This window comes from Hemitrygon akajei, chromosome 1, assembly GCF_048418815.1.
Source record: "Hemitrygon akajei chromosome 1, sHemAka1.3, whole genome shotgun sequence".
NCBI lineage: Eukaryota > Metazoa > Chordata > Chondrichthyes > Myliobatiformes > Dasyatidae > Hemitrygon > Hemitrygon akajei.
Window position 1 is genome coordinate 142,919,227 of NC_133124.1, and position 22,056 is coordinate 142,941,282.

The 22,056-nt window shown below is 40.4% G+C and overlaps 1 protein-coding gene across 4 annotated transcripts in view; it reads left to right on the forward strand.

The window, feature by feature from the left end:
- The window catches only part of zfpm2a (zinc finger protein, FOG family member 2a), an 876,706-nt gene that overhangs the window by 518,044 nt on the left and 336,606 nt on the right, over positions 1–22,056 (forward strand). For all 4 annotated transcript variants that reach the window (XM_073052686.1, XM_073052668.1, XM_073052660.1 and 1 more), the window contains one exon: positions 9,384–9,505. In XM_073052686.1, the coding sequence (XP_072908787.1) occupies positions 9,384–9,505 (122 nt within the window). The remainder of the gene's footprint in view (positions 1–9,383; positions 9,506–22,056) is intronic.

Here is a 22,056-nt window from a genome sequence, read left to right on the forward strand (position 1 = left end):
TGCTGAGCCTCAGCCTGGGCCACAATGCCACTGGCCCGGCTACTTTTGCTGTACTCTGACGTCATCCCCTTAACAGTATCCAAAGGAGTATACTTGTTGCTGAGGAGAATGGCCACAGGAGAACCTTACACTAACTGCTTACTCCCATTATTTCTCCTGGTGGTCACCCATGTTGTATCTGCAGTATGGCTGTAACCAACTCAGTAAGAGTTGATGGCCCTGAGTACACCCTGTTTCAGCTTCCTTGATCTCGGAGCTGAAGTTTATCTTATTTTATTTATCGATACAGCATGAAGTAGGCCCTTGCCCTTTGAGCCACACCACCCCAGCAAATCCCAACAAACCCAGTTAACCCTAACCAAATCATGGGACAATTTACAATAACCAATTAACCTACCCTGTACATCTGTCAGAGGAAACCGGGCAAAGCCACGCATTCCACAGGAAGGATACACCAAGACCCCTTACAGAACAGCACTGTCACTGAACTCTGAAATGCCCCGTGCTGTCATAGCGCCGTGCTAATTGCTACTCTACCATGGCACCTTTCCATCAACTTGAGGAAGTTGGATGCACTTCCTGCAAATATGGTCATCAGAAGACTGTAGAAAACCAAAAACTAAAATGGTTGCTCTCCCTCAAAATGCATCTGGTATGTGATAGCAAGCAGCTCGGATTGTGATTGGAGTGCCTGTTTTCCTGGCCATGGCCTGGTTTCTGCATACAATTCATTGAACAGGCTCAGGTTAATTGCTCATTGTGATACCAATACCAATTTTTGAGGGTTAGTGAAATTATCCCCCTGTGTAATTCTGTTTCATACTCCATTTCAAAGTGAACAGATACAGTTCAGAATGAACTTTGATGCTGGCAATATTTGTCATCAATGCAGCCTGTACCTTTAAGATAATGGCAGTGCATCTTACACTGTTGTCAGAAGGACAGATTGCTGGCAGTTTTCAGTGCAATGAAGGCATGATGACATTTGTTTCTTTTAATAGCACTATGAAGGTATATGTATTTCTTGTACTTCAAATGTTACTGATGCCAGAAGCTGAAAGGCTAAATATGTACCAACCCACAACATGAGGCCACCTTGCTTTTGTTTGTTTTAATACAATTTGCTGCAAGGATCCTTGAAATACCATTGTATGTGCAAGTAGGGTTTACTTGTGATACAACCACTCCAAACCATTCCAAATTTTCTCTTTATACATCGACTCAGCAACTCAAGAATGACATTTCCTATGGTAAAGTATATAAAAGTAACAGCAATTTATTATTTTTCAATTTCCATTGGGACAGTATAATTTAGCAACTATAAAGCACAACTCCAAGACTCTGAGTGCATATAAGTAGACTTATTACACATGACCTTGATCCCCACGGGTAAATACAAATATAAACTTGTAATCAAAATTGCAATGTGTGTACAGTATGTGTGCAGTTAGGTATGTACCTTACTGATTGATTGTGGGCTTCAGAAAAGGTAAGACTAGGGATCACACACTAGTCCTCATAGTGGGATCAAAATTGGAAAGAGTGAGCAGTTTCAAATTTCTGGGTGTCAACATCTGTGAGGATTTATCTGGCCCAACATATTGATGCAACTACAAAGAAGGCATGACTATATTTCATTAGGAGTTTCAAGAGATTTGATATGTCACCAAAGTCACTCACAAATTTCTACAAATATATCGTGGAGAGCATTCTGACAGGCTGCATCACCATCTGGTATGGGGGGGGGGGGGGGTGTGGCTCTTGCATGGGATTGAAATAAGCTGTAGAGAGTTGTAAACTTAATTAGCTCCATCATGGGTATTAGCCTCCAAAGTATCCAGGACATCTTCAAGAAGCAATGTCTCAAAAAGGCGGCATCCATTATTAAGGAGCCCCATCACCCAGGACATACCCGCTTCTCATTGCTACCATCAGGAAGGAGGTACAGAAGCCTGAAAGCACACACTCAACAGTTCAGGAACAGCTTCTTACCCTCTGCCATCTGATTTCTGAATAGACATTGAACCCATGAACACAATATTTTTTTATTTTTTTTATTAATTTAACTTTTTAATATTTATTTACTTATTGTAATTCACAGTATTTTTCTGTATTATAATGTATTGCATTGTACTGCTGCCACAGAGACAACAAATTTCACAGCATATGCCGGTGATATTAAACCTGATTCTGGTTCTGCTTACATGGTTGAGGATGTGCTGATATTTACAGTCTTGTGGTGACTTTTTCTATTGTGGATATCAATTTGCTCTATGCTTCGAGATAAAGATGGTCATTTATCCATTCCAAGACACCTGCTTTCTGATAGTGTTAGGAAGAGCACAATTTTCACCACTTCATACAATGTAAAGTTAGTTATACTATGATAGGTGAAGTACTGTATGGAGCACCCTGAATATTAAGCTCAATAAATCCAAAACCTGTTTAGACCACTTCTTTCTTTCTTTCTTTATCTCCCTCTCCCCCTTCTTCTACCTCTTCATCTCCCCTTCTCCTTCTCTCTCTCTCTCTCACACTCACTCCCTCCCTCCCTCCACCTATCTTAATATCATCTGCAAACAGCCACAAAGCCATCAATTCCATCATCCAAATCATTAACATACAACATAAAAGGAAGTGGTTACATCACTGACTTCTGGAACACCACTAGTAACCAGCAGCCAATCAGAAAGGGCTCCCGTTATTCCCACTCTTTACTTCCTGCCAATGCTGTATCCATGCTGGTATCTTTCCTGTAATACCATGGGCTCTTGTCTTGTTAAGCAGCATCATGTGCAGCACCTTGTCAAATAACTTCTGAAAATCCAAGTACACAACGTCCACTGATTCTCCTTTGTCTGTCCTGCCTGTTATTTCCTCAAAAATTCTAACAGATATGTCAGGCAAATTTACATTTGTGTCCTGGAAATGACATTAAACAATCTGCAATCATGAACCTTGTACAACCCATTACAGTTTTTAACACATTCCACGGACACCTATGCTGCTGGCAAGTGCTGTGAGATGCCTTCATGGGAAAGCGCAGCAGTAATGATACATTGTGGGATGTACACATGTGATGTGGACACAATACGGAGAACGTACCCTATTTCTCATCCTGCTCCAGTTTGTAGGAAGTTATGGTGAACAGAAACAAAGACAGTATAAGAAACTGCTCAGATATTTAGTCTTTAATCTTAACAGATAAAAAAAACATGTATTCTGTATTTTGAGAAGATGAATGAGGAGAAGTGATATATATTTTAAATTGAATACATTATTAAAGCTGTTTGGCATGTCACATATTAGGTCAGATTAGCTTTATTTGTCACATGTTCATCAAAACATAAAGTGAAGTTCGGCCTTTTGCGTCAACGACAAACACAGTCTGAGGCAGCCTGCAATTGCCACATTACTTATAGCCCCAACACAGTATACTCACAACTCACTAACCTTAACTATACATCTTTAGAAGGTGGGAGGAAACCTGCATGGCACGGGGAGAATGTATATATTCCTTTCAGACTGGCCGTGAACAAACCCTGATCGGTGATCACCGACGCTATAAGGCGATGCAGTTAACCAATACGCCACCATGCAGCCATATGTACAAGCATTTTGAGTGGCAGAATAGATTGATAAAGTTATTAAAAAGCATGTGTCAGACCTGCAGACCTGTAGGTTTAAAGTACCACCTACCTATGGTAATGAAAAATTGATTGTGCTAGGTTTAAACCATATGAAATGGGCCAAAATACAGAAAAAGTGCTTGTAGCCTCTTATAGCTCATTTTCATACAAATATAACTAGATATATTGTAAACAATGGCTGATTCCCACATTGATCCTTGAGGTTAGACCATTAGAATATATTTGAAGTGGGGTTCGTCAAAGCTTTGAAAGATTAGGGGACTGAAGGTTATGAGAAAATGGCACAGAGAAGGATTTGAGGCCAGGGGTAGAACTGTCATAATATTACTGAATGGCTGGGCAGACTTGAGCAGCCAGGTGGCTTATTCCTGCTATGCACACAAAATGCTGGAGCAACTCAGCAGGTCAGGCAGCATCTATGAAAAAAAGTACATGATGCTGCCTGGCCTGCAGAGTTCCTCCAACATTTTGTGTGCATTGCTCAGATTTCCAGCATCTCAGATTTTTTCTTGTTTGTGATTGGCTTATTCCTGCTGCTAGTTTCTGGTGTTTATGTATTCTTGTGTACACACTGCTAACCTGAAAATGAGTCCCTTATACTTACCAGCTGTTTTCTTCCTGTTATTCGATCCTCCATCCACCATAATGTATTTCACCCAGCTGCAGTAGCTTTTATCGTGTGACAACATTTTTGAGGCACCTTTTCAAATGCCTTCTAGAAGTCCAAATAGAAAGGTCTATCTACTCTAATTGAGATTTACTTAATAAAACCCGAGTAGGTTTGTTAGACACATTTTCCACTTTATGAAGCTGCTCTGACTGCTTAATTAGATTATCATTTTCCAAATGCCCTATTATTACTTTATTAATTGTTGTTTTAACATTATTCCAATAAAAGATGTTAGGCTGTAATTACCATTTATTAAAGATTAGCTTTATTTGTCACGTGCTCATCAAAACATATAGTGAAATGCACAATTTCCATCAAATCGAATCAGGAAAGTTTGTGCTGTGCAACCCTAGTTTTGCCACGCAGCTGGTACCAACACAGCATGCCCACAGCTCACTAGCCCATACATCTTAGGAAGGTCGGAGGAAACCAATGTGGTTATGTACAAACCCCTTATAGTAGGGGTTCCCAACCTGGGGTGCGAGATGGGATTTCAGGGGGTGCGACCAAGAGTGGCTTGTGTCCTTGAGTGATGAGTCATGAGTCATCACTCAGCCAGCTGCCAGTGTGCCTTGAGAAGTGGTAGTAATGTTTGTCCCAAGCACACTCCAGTCTCCCGCTGCCCAAGTCGAGAGAGACGTAAACTCACTCCAGTCTCCCACTGCCCGAGTCAGCGTTGAGGATTCTCATCAGTGTTACCTGGGAAGTTACACCTCAGAGTCGAGGAGTCTCATCAGTGTTAGCTAGAAGGTTACATCTCAGAGTTAAAAATCATCTCATAATGCCAAAGTCTTTATACGTCCCGAATCAACCATTGAGTAACGACTTTGCGTTAAAACCAAACCCGCAGTAGGAAAATCATTCAATTATAAAATTTTAAAAAGCGGCATTTTGATAAAAAGCAAATGAATTCATTCGTATTTGTTTCAATGCATTAAAGAAGTTTTTGAATTTCAAAGGGTTTTTTTCTCTTAAAAGGTTTTTTTCTTGTATCGTTAATAATCTTGAATTGTGTTAGTTGAGGAGGTATCATGGTTAGCACTGAGGACTTTGAATCGTGTGATGGGAGTTCATGTCTCTGGTAATCATTGGAAATAGGTGTGTAAATTCAGTAGAGAGTAGCCTAATAAGTCATGTTGCATCCCCGTAGCATTTCCACCTGATGATTTATCTTGGTGTAACCGCAGATATTGTTGTAATATAATATTTGAAAGCGTATTTCTCGCGATACTTTGCTATAGGCGTGTCTGGTTGAGTAAAGCGGTCATCCCTGACTTAGTCAGATAGTTTTTCTCATATTAGCTCATATTTTTCTCTTCACCCTTAACCCTTCATTAACCCTTCATCAAGTCAAAAAGAAAGAAATGGAATGATGACTATGTGTGCTTTGGTTTCACTTGCACAACAGGAAATGATGGCTTACAAAAACCCCAGTGCATTCTTTGTAGCATTGTGTTTTCCAACTCAAATCTGAAGCCATCCAAGCTTCAAGAGCACTTCAAGAACAAGCATGGCAGAGCTGATGTTGAAGGACATGATGTTGGGTCATTGAAAATCAAAAGAGCTCGTTTTGATTCACATGGAACTCTTCCAAAATTAGGTTTCATTTCTGTTGAAAAAGCACTACTTCTTGCTTCATACCAAGTGGCATATAAAGTGACCAAATCCAATAAGCCCCATACAATTGCAGAAGATCTCATCAAACCATGTGCACTGGAAATGGCAACAATTATCCTGGGCAAAGAAGCAAGAAAAAAATTTGAACAGGTGCCCCTATCAAATAATGTCATTCACAACCAAATCAGTGATTTGACTGAAGATATTTTGGACCAAGTCATCTCAGATGTCAGAGCTAGTCCTCTTAAAATCTCTATTCTGTTGGATGAGTCAACTGATATCTCCAGTTGTAGTCAACTCATCACATTAGTGAGGTATGTCAATGATGGTGCTGTGAAGGAAGATTTCCTGTTTTGTAAAGATCTGAAAACAAACACAACTGCAAAGGATGTGATGCAGCTGGTGAAAAACTTCTTTGCCAAAAGAAGATATCAAAATCATTGGTTCTGTGTGCACTGATGGGGCATCTGCAATGCTTGTAAATAAATCTGGCTTTTCTTCATTGATGAAAAAGGAGATTCCAGACTTGCAAGTTACCCATTGTTTTCTTCATCAGCATGCTTTGGCATCAAAAACATTGCCTCCAAATTTGAAGAAAGTCCTTGACATTTGTGTGAAGATCATCAACTGGATCAGGGGGCATGCTTTGAACCATCGCATCTTCAAATCATTTTGTGAGGATCTGGGAAGTGAGCATTCAGTTTTGCTTTTCCACACAGAAGTCCATTGGTTGTCGAGGACAAGCTTTAACCTGTTTCTTTGAACTGCGGGAAGAAATCAATGTTTTTCTAGAGGAATGTGAATGTGATCTGGTTGGGGCAATGGAATCACAGGAATTCACCAAAATGCTGGCTTACTTAGCTGACATTTTCACTCGTATGAATGACCTGAGTGTTTCTCTTCAAGGAAAAGGGATAAACATATTGAAGGCTTGTGAAAAGTTGAATGCCTTCAAAGAAAAGTTACGTCTTTGGTGTTGAAGGATGGAAAGAGGCAGTCTCTCAAATTTTCCTTCACTAGAAGAGATGGTTGATGATGCTGGATCCATAACTCCTGCTGTGTGTGAAGAAACTGTGGCTCATTTGGAAATGCTGTTAGAATCGTTTGATGGATATTTTGCTGCTGGAGACCTGAAGATTTCAGAAGAATGGATCATGAATCCATATTCCTACAATTTGGAGAAAATGTCAGATGATGAAGAGCTGAAGGAAGATCTTATTGATTTGCGGACAAATCGAGCTCTTGAAATGCAATTTGAAAGCAAAACTTTGGAGGAGTTTTGGTTTGCAGTACTGGATATGTTCCCAAGGCTTGGTGGAAAAGCACTCCGTGTCCTCATTCCATTTGCAACAACATACTTGTGTGAATCTGGATTCAGTTCTCTTTTGTCAGTCAAGACAAAATCTAGGAATCACCTGAATCCCCAGGCAGACCTGCAGATCGCAGTCAGCAAAGAAGTTCCACGTTCTGACAAAATCATGAATGAGAAGCAGGAGCAAAGAAGTCATTGAATTTTATGTTCACAATTGGGATTGATTTTACTGTTTACAATTTTTTCTGAATAAATTAGAATCTAATTGCTCAATTTATATTTGCATTTTATGCACTGAGTTAAAAGCTTGTTTTTTTAAGTTCAATTTGTTCACCCGCAATATTGTATGTAGTTCAATTTGAGGTTCAAAAATTAGAAATTAGACATATTCATCTTCAAATGTGATATTACTTTTGTGGGGGGTGAGAACATTAATCAAACATTTTCTAGGGGTGTGGGGCATAGAAAAGGTTGGGAACCACTGTGCTAAATAGAAGTGTAGCCTCCGTGCCCCCAGTTGACACCTGTTCGCCTAGGGTGAACCGCCGTCACCCTGCCAGTAGTGCAATACTTCGGTGTAATGCCCCCCCAGTACCCTCTCACAATACAAATACCAGACAATACCCAAAAGCGAGTAAATAATTGCAACTTTATAGTTATTTCTTAGTGATGGGTTAGTAGAAACAGATAACCTTAAGGCGCCAAAGTAATAATAAGTTTGTCAGTTTGTGCACATATTTTAATACGTTGGAGCTCACACCTCCGGTTCCTTCCACAACGACCTTCCGAGCCTTCGGCCACCGTCCAAACCGCCGATGTCCAGTATCCGTCCCTCTGGAACCGCTGCCTGCTCCACACACGTCCGTCCTCCTCGCTGTCCTCCCAAAAAAGACCGCGAACTCCTGCTCAGCTTACACAGACAAGATAGTATAACAATTCTCCATTGGTTATTTTCCCCCTTATCAGTAGCCATAACCCAAACATACCAGACACAGAATCCAATTATAGCATTACAGAGAAGCCATTTCATTATAACAGTACAGAAAAGCCATTTTGTTAGCCTGAACAGTTAACACCACGGTTACTGGTACTGAGAGCCCTACAGAAGTAAATCCAATTTGTATTGCAGATTGCTCATGAGTTTAATTGGCAGGGATTATATTCAGCCTTACAGAACTATTTTAAAAATTCCCAAACTCCACTTTCCAACCCCCATTTCCCAAAATGTTCTTGTGATCCCTGTAGTCCAAGGGTCCACAGACCCCTTGCTTAATGGTATTGGTCCATGGCAGAGGTTGGGAACCTCTGTTCTAGTCTCTCCTCTATATTAGGCTTCTTGCCACTTACCAGTTCACGTGTGCAGAAAATCTCAATGGACCTTGAACATAGGAAGAAAAGGGCACACATGTCCGACCCTTCCCCATTCCCCACACTGATGTGAAGACCAGGAGATTCAGCTCCAAGTGCTTCTTCACCAACATACAGAGTTGAAAGATTGTTAGATAGTCACAGCTGGAGTTGCTGTAAAGTCTCAGCATTTAGAAGAAGGAACTGTGGTAAGGTTTATTGTTATGGATCCTTTAGCAGAATTGAAAATGAAGCAACAAGTTAGTTTAACATTTCTAACATTTTATATTTTCAATTATGTTTTCATTTCTGGTGTAGCTGGATTCTTCTCCAGTATTGTAGTTGTTCTTCAAGTTCCACTTGACCCTACTTCCCAATTTATCCCTGATTATCTACGTTAAAAAGGAACGTCACTACATAATTAGGCTTTGGTAAAATGTGAAGCCGAATGAAATCTGCTTGGATTCACTTATGTGAAGTTTCAATTTGTTTTCAAAGGTTTGGTAAAGTTCCAAAGGGCAAATTATAAGCCGAGTAAAGACTCAATGAGACTTAAAATCTTAGTAAGATGTGTCACCAGTCAGATTGAGAATTGAAGTTTTTGGTTAGTATTTTGAACTATTAAATGTGAAGGCATTTTTAATATTCTGTGTTGTTAATATATACAAATTGGAGTGAATAGCAACAAGTAACAATCCTATAACTTCAAATATGAACAGTTGCCAGACAATGACAGTGTAGCATACCCTATGGCCACTTTAATAGTTATCTACTCCTTTTGTCCTAGATGAGCTTGAAATATTCCAGAAAAATGGAGTGCGAAAGATTCGCAGCCGGCAACAAATTCCTGGTGGAACAACCTGGGGACCTTTTGATGGCAGTATAGGAGTGACAGACAGCAATTCTCAGGTATGTTACTGTTTACTCTGGTTAGAGGGTTGAATACATCTTTTTTTGACTAGGGTTTATTAAAAATTTAAAAAACTATGTTATTTTATTGAGATTTATGTTAAAGTACAACAGTTACTGGTTATTGCATGGAACTGTGTATGTATATAACTATTATAAATTGGATATTTTATGCAAAGTTCTCAATCAGATGATTTTTCCACAACTGATCATTGATTTTCTCCACAACTGATAACAAGAAAACTTGTTAAGGTTTTAAGGTTTGCCAGCAACATTCCTTAAACTTCCTACTTTTAATCGTTTTTTTAAATGAGTATCTGAGTTCCACTCTTCAGTGGGCCAGAGGTGAACTACTAAAGTATCTTGATGATTAGCAGAGACGAAGAACATTCCAGGTTCATTCCCTAAATGTACTGAGTTTTCTGATTGTGGCTAAGATGGTAGGATAAAAATTCTTGATTATTTAGTGAATCTGATAAATATTTTTATTGCAAAAATTTAATAATGTGTTTGAAGTGAAGTATTTAGTTTAGGACTTCAAACCAATCTCTTGGTATACTATATCAATATGTAAACACAGAAGTTTCCAAAGTATTTAGAAGGGCAGGCAATATTGTTATGGGTGAAATGGATCTAGTGTTTCAGCTTTGTGACCTGATGATAGGTCAGTGATCTGAGTCCACTAAGCCTTTCACATTTCCACAAGGTGCAATTAAGGAATATGATGCAATTCCCTCCAGTTGCTTGGATGAGTACAACTGTAACAACACTCAAGAAACCTGACACCATCCAAGGCAACCCTGGCCATTTACCTGGCTTTTCATCCACCATCTTAAACATTGATTGCTTCCAGTACTGGCACACTGAAGGAAATGAATATTTAAAATGCTGGATGAAGTATGTACCATCTACAAATTGCACTCATCTTGGCGTTTTCCATTGCAGCTCTCAATTGTTCAGGTGACCATTACTATCATAACAAAGGCTTCAGATGCATGGGGATGGCAATACCTGCAGGTTTCCCTCTAATTTTCACAACATAGAAAACTTACAGCACAATACAGGCTCTTCGGCCCACAAAGCTGTGCCAAACATGTCTTTATCTTAGAAATTACCCAGGGTTACCCATAGCCCTCTATTTTTCTGAGCTGCATGTACCTGTCCGGGAGTCTCTTAAAAGACCCTATCGTATCCGCCTCCACCACCATTGCTGGCAGCCCATTCCACGCACTCACCACTCTCTGCATAAAAACTTAACCCTGACATTTCCTCTGTACCTACTTCCAAGCACCTTAAAACTGTGCCCTCTTATGCTAGCCATTTCAGGCCTGAAGGGAAGGGACAAGGGAATCACAGAGGGAATGATCTCTGCGGAAAGTGGAGAGTTGGGAGGAAGTAAAGATGTTTTTGGTGGTAGGATCTTGCTGAAGATGGCAAAGGCTGCGGAGAATGATTTGCTAGATTCAGAGGCTCAGGGGGTGGTAGAGCAACTCTCTCCCTGTCAAAGCAGTGAGAAGATGGGCTGAAAGCGGATGTCTGGAACATGGAGGAGATGCAGGTGAGGGCAGCATGAATGGTGGAAGAACTCCAGTACGCAGTACTCTGATTTATGAAGGCCTATGTGCTGAAGCACTCTTTACGACACTGTCTATTTCTAACGCCACTTCCAAAAATTGACGAATCTGTATCCAGATTCATTTGTTCTACCATACTCCTTGATGCCCTACCATTCACCATGTAAGACCTGCCCTGCTTGGTCCTACTGAAGGGCAACACCTCGCACTTAACTGCAGTAAATTCCATCTGCCATTTTCAGCTCACATTTCCAACTACTCCAGATCCCACTGCAAACTTGGATAGCCTTCCTCTCTGTCCCATGCATCTACAATCTTGGTGTCATCCACAAATTTACTTATCCAGTTTACCTTATTATCATCCAAATCATTACTATGGATGACAAAGAATAATGGACCCCATACCGATCCCTGTGGCACAGCACTAGTCACGTGCCTCCAGTTTTAGAGGCTACCATCTACTTCCACTCTCTAGTTTTTCCCCACTTAGCCAAAGTTGAATCCAATTTGTTACTTCATCCTGAGTGCCAGGCGACTGAACCTTCATGACCAGCCCAAAGCCATGTTGACTATCCCTAATTGGGCCCTATCTATCCAAATACTTACATATTTTGTCCCTTAAATACCTTGCAATAGTTTACCCACTACTGATGTTAGGCTAACCAGCCTGTAATAGAAAATCTACAGCACATTACGGGCCCTTCGGCCCACAACATTTTGTTGACCATGTAACCTACTCTAGAAGCTGCCTAGAATGTCACTACCGCATAGCCCTCTGTCTTTCTAAGCTCTAGGTACCTAACTAAGAGTCCCTTAAAAGAGTTTCCTTGTTTATTCTTAGAGCCTTGCTTAAACAGTTGAACAACATGAGATATCCTCTTGTTCTACAGCCCCTCACCACTCTCCAATGGCCTGCCAGAGCCCCTGCAATTTTTGCACAAACCTCCCACAGTGTCCAAGGGAACCCCTTGTCAGGCCCTGGGTACTTAAAGGAGGTACTTGCTGTCTTGAAGCATATTAGAGTGATCTAGTATCACACTCTAGTTGAGACCTATAAATATTGATTGAGGGAGCAGTCAATATGTGGAAAGTTAAAATCACATGCTATCACTTTCTTATTTTTTATGCAACTGTCTACTAATCTCTAAATCCCACTGACTATTGGAAGGTCAATAATACAATCCCATTAATCCCCTTCTTATCCCTCAGTTCCACCCATATAGCCTCAGTAGATGAGCCTTCAGTCTGTCCTGTCTTAGCAATGCCATGGAAGTTTTCTTCACCAGTAATACCATCCCACCCCCTTTAATCCTTCCCACTCATTCATGTCTAGAAACATAGAAAACCTACAGTACAATTTAGGCCCTTCAGCCCACAATGATGTGCTGAACATGTACTTAATTTAAAAATTACCTAGGGTTACCCATAGCCCTCTATTTTTCTAAGCTCCATGTACCTATCCAGGAGTCTCTTAAAAGACCCTATTGTGTCTCCCTCCCCCACCATAACTGGAAGCCCATTCCACGCACTCACCAGTCTCTGCATAAAAAACTTACCTCTGACATCCCCTCTGTACCTACTTCCCAGCACTTAAAACTGTGCCCTCTTGTGGCAACCATTTCAGCCCTGGGAAAAAACCTCTGACTATACACACGATCAATGCCTCTCATCATCTTATACACCTCTGTCAGGTCAACTCTCATCCTCCGTTGCTCCAAGGAGAAAAGGCTGAGTTCACTCAAACTATTCTCATAAGGCATGCTCCCCAATCCAGGCAACATCCTTGTAAGTCTGCTCTGCACCCTTTCTATGGTTTCCACATCCTTCCTGTGAGGTGACCAGAACTGAGCACAGTATTCCAAGTGGAGTCTGACCACAGTCCTATATAGCTGTAACATTACCTCTTGGCTCATAAACTCAATCCCGCGGTTGATGAAGGCCAATGCACCGTATGCCTACTTAACTACAGAGTCATGGGCTGTTGGCTTACAAATAGAGAAAGCACGGAGACAGTGTGAGAGGGAGGATAGGCGGGTGATAGAGAAGGGTTATGCTCAGACCAATGGTTTGAGATGTGTCTAATGTAAGAAGCATCATGAACAAAGCAGATGAGCTTAGAGCGTGGATCAGTTCTTGAAGCTATGATATTGTGTCCATTACAGAGACTTGGATGGCTCAGGGGCAGGGATGGTTACTCAGAGTGCCAGGCTTTAGATATTTCAGAAAAGATATGGAGGGAGGCAAAAGAGGTGGGGGCATGGAACTGTTGATCAGAGATAGTGTCACGGCTGCAGAAAAGGAGTAAGTCATGGAGGGATTGTCTACGGACTCTCTGTGGGTGGAAGTAAAGAGCAGGAAGGGGTCAATAACTCTACTGGGTGCTTTTTTATAGACCACCCAATAGTAACAGGGACATCGAGGAGCAGATAGGGAGACAGATTCTTGAAAGGTGTAATAATATCAGTGTTATAGTGGGAGATTTTAATTTCCCAAATATTGATTGGCATCTCCCTAGAACAAGGGGTTTAGGTAGGGTGGAGTTTGTTAGGTGTGTTCAGGAAGGCTTCCTGACATAATATGTAGATAAACCTACAAGAGGAGAGGCTGTACTTGATCTGGTATTGGGAAATGAACCTGGTCTGGTGTCAGGTCTCTCAGTGGGAGAGCATTTTGGCGATAGTGATCACAATTCTATCTCTTTTTTACCATAACATTGGAGAGGGATTGGAACACACAAGGTAGGAAAGCGTTTAATTGGAGTAAGGGGAAATATGAAGCTGTCAGGCAGGAACTTGGAAGTATAAATTGAGAAAAGATGTTCTCAGAGAAATGTACGGCAGAAATGTGGCAAATATTGTGTGGCATTCTGTATAGGTACGGTCCAATGAAACAAGGAAAGGATGGTACAGGAACCGTGGTGTACAAAGGCTGTTGAAAATCTAGTCAAGGAGAAAAGAAAAGCTTACAAAAGGTTCAAAAAACTAGGTAATGATAGAGATCTAGAAAATTATAAGGCTAGCAGGAAGGAGCTTAAGAAAGAAATTAGGGGAACCAGAGGGGCCATGAGAAGTCATTGGTGAGCAGGATTAAAGAAAACCCCCAAGGCATTCTACAAGTATGTGAAGAGCAAAAGGATAAGACATGAAAGAATAGGACCAATCAAGTGTGACAGTGGAAAAATGTGTATGCAACTGGATGAGATAGCAGAGGTACTTAATGAATACTTTGCTTCAGTATTCACTATGAAAAACGATCATGGTGATCGTTGGGATGACTTACAGCAGATTGAAAAGCTTGAGCATATAGACATTAAGAAAGAGGATGTGCTGGAGCTTTTGGAAAGCATGAAGTTGGATAAGTCTCTGGGACCAGATGAGATGTACCCTAGGCTACTGTGGGAAGTGAGGGAGGAGATTGCTGAGCCTCTGGCAATGATCTTTGCATCATCAATACAAAGAGGTTCCAGAGGATTGGAGGGTTGCAGATGTTGTTCCCTTATTCAAGAAAGGGAGTAGCCCAGGAAATTATAGACCAGTGAGTCATACTTCGGTGGTTGGTAGTTGATGGAAAAGATCCTGAGAGGCAGGAATTATGAATGTTTGGGGGGCATAAAATGATTAGGAATAGTCAGCATGGCTTTCTGAAAGGCAGGTCATGCCTTACGAGCCTGATTGAATTTTTTGAGGATGTGACTAAACACATTGATGAAGGTAGAGCACTAGATGTAGTGTATATAGATTTCAGCAAGGCATTTGACAAGGTACCTCATGCAAGGCTTATTGAGAGAGTGAGGAAGCATGGGATCCAAGGGGACCTTGCTTTGTGGATCCAGAATTGGCTTGCCCACAGAAGGCAAAGAGTGGTTGTAGATGGGTCATATGCTGCATGGAGGTCAGGGATCTGTTCTGGGCCCCCTTCTTTTTGTGTTTTTTTTTAAATCTCTTCTTTTCGTGATTTTTATGTCTAGAGCAACAGAACCCTAGAATGTTGAGCTGCCAGTTCTGCCCCTCCTGCAACGGTCTCATTAATGGCCACAATATCAAAATTCCACATGTTGCTCCATGCTCTAAGCTCCATGCATTAAAATAGACACAACTCATGTTAAACCTTTCATTTCCTATCTTTGTATGTAGGCTTAACATCTACTTTCTCCACAATCACTCCACTAACTGCCCTGAAACTCCAATTTAACACCCCCATCCCCAGAGCAGCACTAGCAAACCTTTCTGCAAGAATATTGGCCCCCTTTTGGTTCAGGTACATGCAAAACATTCTGTATGTGCAAGTCCCATCTTCCCTGGAATGAAGTCCAAAAATCTGAAGCCCTCCCTCCTGTACCCTCTCCTTATCCACATGTTAAATTGCATTATCTTCCTATTTGTAGCCTCACTTGCATGTCGCACAGATAGGAATCCAGAGCTCATAACCTTGGTGGTACTGTCATTTAACTTAGCATCTAAATTCCTAAACACACTTTGCAGGACCTATTCACCTTTCCTGCCTTTGTCATTGGTATCAACATGGACCATGACTTCTGGCCGCTCACCCTCTCCCTTAAGACTGCCGTGGACTTGATTTGAGATTGGTCCTGACCCTGACACCTAGGAGGCAACATACCTTCTGCAAATCTCATGTTCATCCACAAAAGCTCATGTCTGATCCTCTGACCAATGAATCCCCTAGCATTACTGCTTGCCTCTTTTCCTCCATTCCCTTCTGAGTCACAGAGCCAGATTCAGTGCCAGAGACCTGACTGCTGTAGCTTTCCTCTGCTAGGTCACCTCCCACAGTAGTATCTAAAACAATATGCTTGTTATTGAGGGGAAGGACCACAGCAGTACCTTGCACTGACTGCCTACCCCCTTTTCCTCTCCTGATGGTCACCTGGATACCTGTGTCCTGCACCTTTGGTGTAACTACCTACATATAACTCCTGTCAGTCAAACACTCCTTCTTCCCAATGGTCCACAGGTCATCTAGCTCCAGTTCCTTAATGTGGTCTGTAAGAAGCAGCAGCTGGATGTTCTTCTTACAGGTGTAGTTGTCAGGGATATTGGAGGTCTCCCTTTCTTCTCACATCCTACAAGAAGAGCAATTCACCATCCTGGCTACCATTGCCGTAGCTCTAACTGTTCAATAAGAAAAAAAAGAGAAACGTACCAGAAACTTAACCTTAATCTTTACCGTAGTCTCTACCTCTCCTCGCTGAAGCATCTTGAGCCAGAGCCTCAACTCCCCATGGTAACACTAGCCCATTCCACAATGGCCATTCATCTTAAATCTAATTTATTTTTATTTGTCCATGCCTAGTACCTAATGCTAACCCAAATGATCTCAAGCTCCGCAGAAAGTGCTCTTTAAATCTTGCACTTCATCATAAGGTTCTGTCTCTACTGCTATGTACCTGTGATGCTGCTGAAAAGTAAGCTTTTCATTTCTCCTGTGCATGCATGTACTTATCCATAAGACAATTGCTGGCATGTGGTGTAGTAGCATCCACACCAAACTTCGAAGTGAGGTGTCCCAGGTTCGAATCCAGCCAGCTCCTTGCACGCTCTCCACCTGTGCTGAGTTGAGCATCAAGCTAGCAACTCAGCCTCATAATAAATAGGCAAGAAATGGGGAGGTTGCCATCCAATGAGCCACAAAGCGCGGAGAGAAACAACAACAATATGACAATAACCTGGACCTTTGAAAGCTTGCTGTGAATCCAGAAGGTGCATTGACTGTCAAATTTCTTAGCACTGTAGGGGTACATACATTTCCTGAGTGCTGGGGGGAGTTGTAGGAAATAGTGAGTATGGTGGATTGTTTTGGACTGGCAATAGCGATCATTTGTTTGGAGCTCACACTTCTGTTTTATTTGTTTAGTTATTTTGATTTTTTTAAAAGTCTTTGGGAATAAGTGAGCTAAGGTTTTTCTCTTTGGAGCGAAGAAGGATGAATGGTGACTTAATAGAGGTGTACAAGATGATAAGAGGCATGGTTGAAGTGGATAGCCAGAATCTGTTTCTCATGGTGGAAATGTCTAACATGAGGGGGCCTAATTTTAAGATGATTGGAAGAACATATAGGGTGTGGCAAAGGTAAGTTTTTACAGTGTGGTGAGGACATGGAATGCCCTGCCAGGGCTGGTGTTAGAGGCAGATTTTTACAGGCACTTAAGAAACTTTTAGATAGGCACATGAATGAGAGAAAAATAGAGGGCTATGTGGAAGGGAAGGGTTAGATTGATCTTAAAGTAGGTTAAAAGGTCAGCACAGTATCTTGGGTCAAAGTGCCTGTACTGTGCTGTAATGTTCTACGTTCTAAGCGGCAAAGTCGAGTTTGTGAAAGAAGTCATGCAGACAGATGATTTGTGGGATCTAGGTTGATTGCAAGATATCCAATTGAAATTCCCAAGTGTGGTAAAATCATCCAGAGATGGTCAGAATGCTTTACACCTCAGAAGAGAGCAAGAGCAATCTACAATTGTATAACACTAAATAAGTTATTGCCGTGTAACTAAATTTTCTGACTACTGCAGGCTTGGACAGCATAATACTTAGACAGGACAAGGCCAAGAGCTGACATTCACAAGATCAGACAAGATACAGAGTTTCAACAGTCATAATGTCCAACAGTACACAATGTTAATGATCACATATTCATTCAACATTCATTGCTGATTATCATGTCTTCAGGCAGCACTTAATACAACTGGTCTTGGCACAGTGCAGTTTGGCCACACAACAGCATAGCAGTTAGACCAGCTGGAAAATCGATCCCCACCTGTTTGTAAGGAGTTTTTACACTTCTGTGTTTCTCCAGTCTCAGCTAGGACACAGGACAATTCAAACTAACAGAGTAAAGTGTAATGCAAACAGAAAATGCTGGAACAAAGGAAATATCAAAGGCACTTACAGTCTGTTTTCAGGACAGATCCACTGATATGTTAATGAAATTTAAAGCCCCTGACCCTCTCCACCTCCATTCTCCTAAGGAGGACTGCCTCACTGAATTCTGGTTTCTTCCTCCTGTCATCAATAATTATCTCTGGTTTTGCTGACATTGAGGAAGATGCTGCTGATGAGGCACCATTCATCAATCTCCCTCCCATATGCCAATTTATCTCCTCCTTTGATTCAACCAACAACAGTGCAAACTTAAACACTCATCAGCAAACATAAATACTGTGTTGGAGCTGTACTTAGCCACACAATCATACATATAAAGTGAGCAGAGCAGGGAGTTAAGCTCACAGACCTGTGGTGCGCTTGTGCTGATGGTGAGTGTCTGCCAGTGAGGAAATCAAGGATCCACTTACACAGGGAGTTACTGTGGCTCAGGTCTTGTAGTGTGGTGGTGAATTTTGAGGGGGTGATTGTGCTGAATACTGAGTGTGGTCAATGCAGAGGCAACAGTTTCACAAACAAGGATTCTTACTACAAATCATTTCACAGCAAGAAATGCCCGAACAGTACAGGAAAATAATGACTCAGTTTTAAATAATGCAGAACACAGTATGATGCTCCTTGAATTAATATATAAATGGTATACAACCGCAGAATACATCGGCTCGCTGCATGCTTTTGAAAATATGGTATACTTAGTGGGATTGCTCTCAATTGATTTTTAAAATAAGTATATTGATATCCTTCATAACAAAACTGTGTGTGATAGGCTTAAAATTGGATTAAGAAATCTATGAAACTCACTCTGCAAATTAATCACCTGGTGTAGTAACGAAAACGATAGCAAAATTAAATAACGTATAATGTTATACAGCAATAGGAAAAGAAGAGGGAATTAAGGCTAATTGAGTATGTTCCAAGATCTAGTATGGACATAATGGCTGAATATCTCCTTTATATTATAAATTATGTTTCCATCAAAAAGAAACAAAATTCTTAAGTACAGGAAGCGAAGTCTGTGGTGAGGAAGTGTGTGCTTAGTATTTTTTAAATTAATTTGTAAATTAACTTGTCTTGCTTAGGCTTGATGGTTATATTTTTTGCTAGTGAATAATTTAAATACAAATCTTTCATATCACCACACCTTTTCGAGCCACCCCAAGAGACACCAAGCAACCTGCATTCATCTGTCAAGAAAATGATGACTGAAGCAAATACAAGGGTCAACATCTTCAAAAAAAATAATGGCTGAATAAGAGGTAGCAGGACGTCTTTCCATATCATGCAGCTGGGCTATTTACACCTATACCATGGCCTTTGTGGGAAGAATTAATAGTCAGCTGCTGCTGACCAAAGATACATTGTTTGTACATAATCCACTATTATCCAGGAAGTAACCATAGTGATTTTATTATGCTTGATCATTGATTCCACTATTATTTGAAGGAGAAATAATACCCAGTGGATAGGCTTGCTTTTTTTCCTATCTAGGGCACTAATTCCAATAAATTATTCCATGGCAGCGTTGGATTGACAGGGCTTGGACCTTTTCACATTTGTTTGCTCTTCCCCCACCAAGTAGGTCCATCCTCATGCTCTTTGCTGTTGGCACCTTTCACCTTCACCTTCTAGTTTTTACTCCTTCCCCTACCTCCAGCTTCTCATTCTGACATCTTCCCCATTCCTTTCCAGTCCTGATGAGGTTCTTGGCCCAAAACTTCAACTGTTCATCCCTTATGTAGATGTTGCCTGACCCGCTGAACTCCTCTGGCATTTTGTGTGAGTTTGCACATTTGAAAATTTAGGTTGTACCTTGGCTGCTTAGGAATGATGCAGAAACGAAGGCTGCAAATGTTCATTTTGTTTCTGATCTGCACATAATTGCTTTATATTTATAGTCAAGTATGAGTTTAATAAAGACCCACAAATTCACCATAACACCCAAGACAAGTCTCCAGATTTTTTGGGCTAACTTCAGCTGGGTTGATATTTCATGGCATAGAAATATGGTGCATCTGATTCCTACCTGTGGGCTATTTACCCATGGGCATTTCACTCCAGCTATCACCAGGTACTTCTGAAATAGTGGTTTGGAATATCTGATTTGAATTGTTTGTAACTGTTTTAACTGGGAGCAGCAGGCACACATTAAAATATAGCCTTCAGATAAACCTGTTTACTTTTTGGATGATGACGTGTAATGATTGTGTGTGCTTCCGTAACTCAGTTTTCATGTAGAACTATCTAAAATGCCCCAGGATCCAAAATACATTCCATCTGATCATGCAAGGTGGGAAAGTTCAAAGCTGAAACCTGCAAATATATATAGATTTAAACAAAAGCAATTATAAACTAATAAACTAACATCTATGAATAAACAGAATATAAATACATGAAAGGATAGCTTTCCAATTTACTGTTCCCTTAAAATGAAAAAATTTTTCAATGAAGATATGAAAAATAACATCAGTGACGATATGACATTATGAGAATTATCATTTTGTGCTTGTAAGAATGAAATAAGATGATTATCTTTTAGAAAACAATTATTGTCATTCAATAACAATACATCAGAGTGATATTATGTAGGGTTGAAATTGCAAATATTGTTTTCCCTTGACAAGATGAAAAAGGTTAAATTTGGAAATCTTTTTCTCCCTTTCTCCAATGGAAGTGGATGATACTATATAAATGAACGTTTTCCATTATTATTTAGAAAACTGGGTGAATGGCCTGAGTCTTACAGAATACCAGCTAATGGGGAAGTAAAAATAACTTTGGAAGTTACAGAAGTTCTCATGCTTGAATTTTAAAATTAAGGCGACTGTGTTATTTCTGTGAGTGCATCTTGCAGTCGTCAGCCCCAAAGGTAAAGGACAGTGAGACAACGTCATTCCACAGATATACTGGAAAGTTTGAGGTACAGGTTCTATTTTCAACTCATTGATGAAATGTATTGGCCTGTGTTTTCATGAAGATAAAATTTTAAAAAGAAAAAGGGGAAAAAAACAGAATAAGTAAGAGCTAGACTAAAATTCCTTTAAGACTCGGGATGTAACACACTAAGAAAACTGTAATGCCTTTTTTTTGGAAAGTAAGTAAAGAATTTGAGTAGTTTAAATTTGATAGCAGACAGTGAAAACTATAAATTGTGGCAGCTTGTAGTAAATAATCCAAATTATTCATTGATAGTCCTCCATGATAAGTGGAGTAGAAAATCCTGCACTAAAATTAAAGTGGCCCTTGTCATTACTCCATTAATCAAATGGAGACATTCTGAAAAATGTTTTGTTTTGCATGCAGCTATCTATTTTCTTGTTAATCTGAGCCTGTGGCAGGGTTTTCTGAAGCAAATGTTGAGCAGCGGTATCAGAACCCATTGTTGTAGCCCCTGTCAGGAGAAGGAAAAGATGATGCAGGCCTGTGTTAGCCAGATAAGAAAGAGAAGATTCAAAATGGCTGCAGAGAGAGAGACAGACAGACAGAGAGACAGACAGACAGAAAGAGGGAGAGAGACAGTCTGGAAGTCAAATCCTGAGTTTAGGAAGAAAACAGAATATTGGCAAGATAATGAAAATGAAGTCATTGGGAAAGCAATCTCACACTATCTGCAAGTTGATAAACTATCAAGACTGAAAAAACTTTTTCCCAGAATCCCCTTTTCTGTACCACACAAGACAAAATTCTGTCAGATCATATCTGATTACCACTTTGATGGATGAACAACAGAATATTAAAATATTTAGAAAAAATGCAGATTTGGCAAGTGTTAGTGTCTCATATCAGGTCTAAAGATGATAAAAATTGCAGATAAGGTATGAGGAGAAAGTGGTCTGGAATATGTCAAGCAGAAGTAAATCAATCCCGGTGGTCCTTTCTAGTTTGTGAAGTAAATGAGTGTGAACGTCATTAAACCAAAGTATCAGACCTCTTCTTCTAAACTAATTGGGATCAAAAACCATTTATTCTGCTTCATTCCTTGCCATTTTCAACCAGGAAAAGGCTGATAAGATATGATTCATTAAAAGTGACAGTAACCTTTTGTCAGCCTGCGGCAATTTGGATTCTGTACTGAAAAGTGACC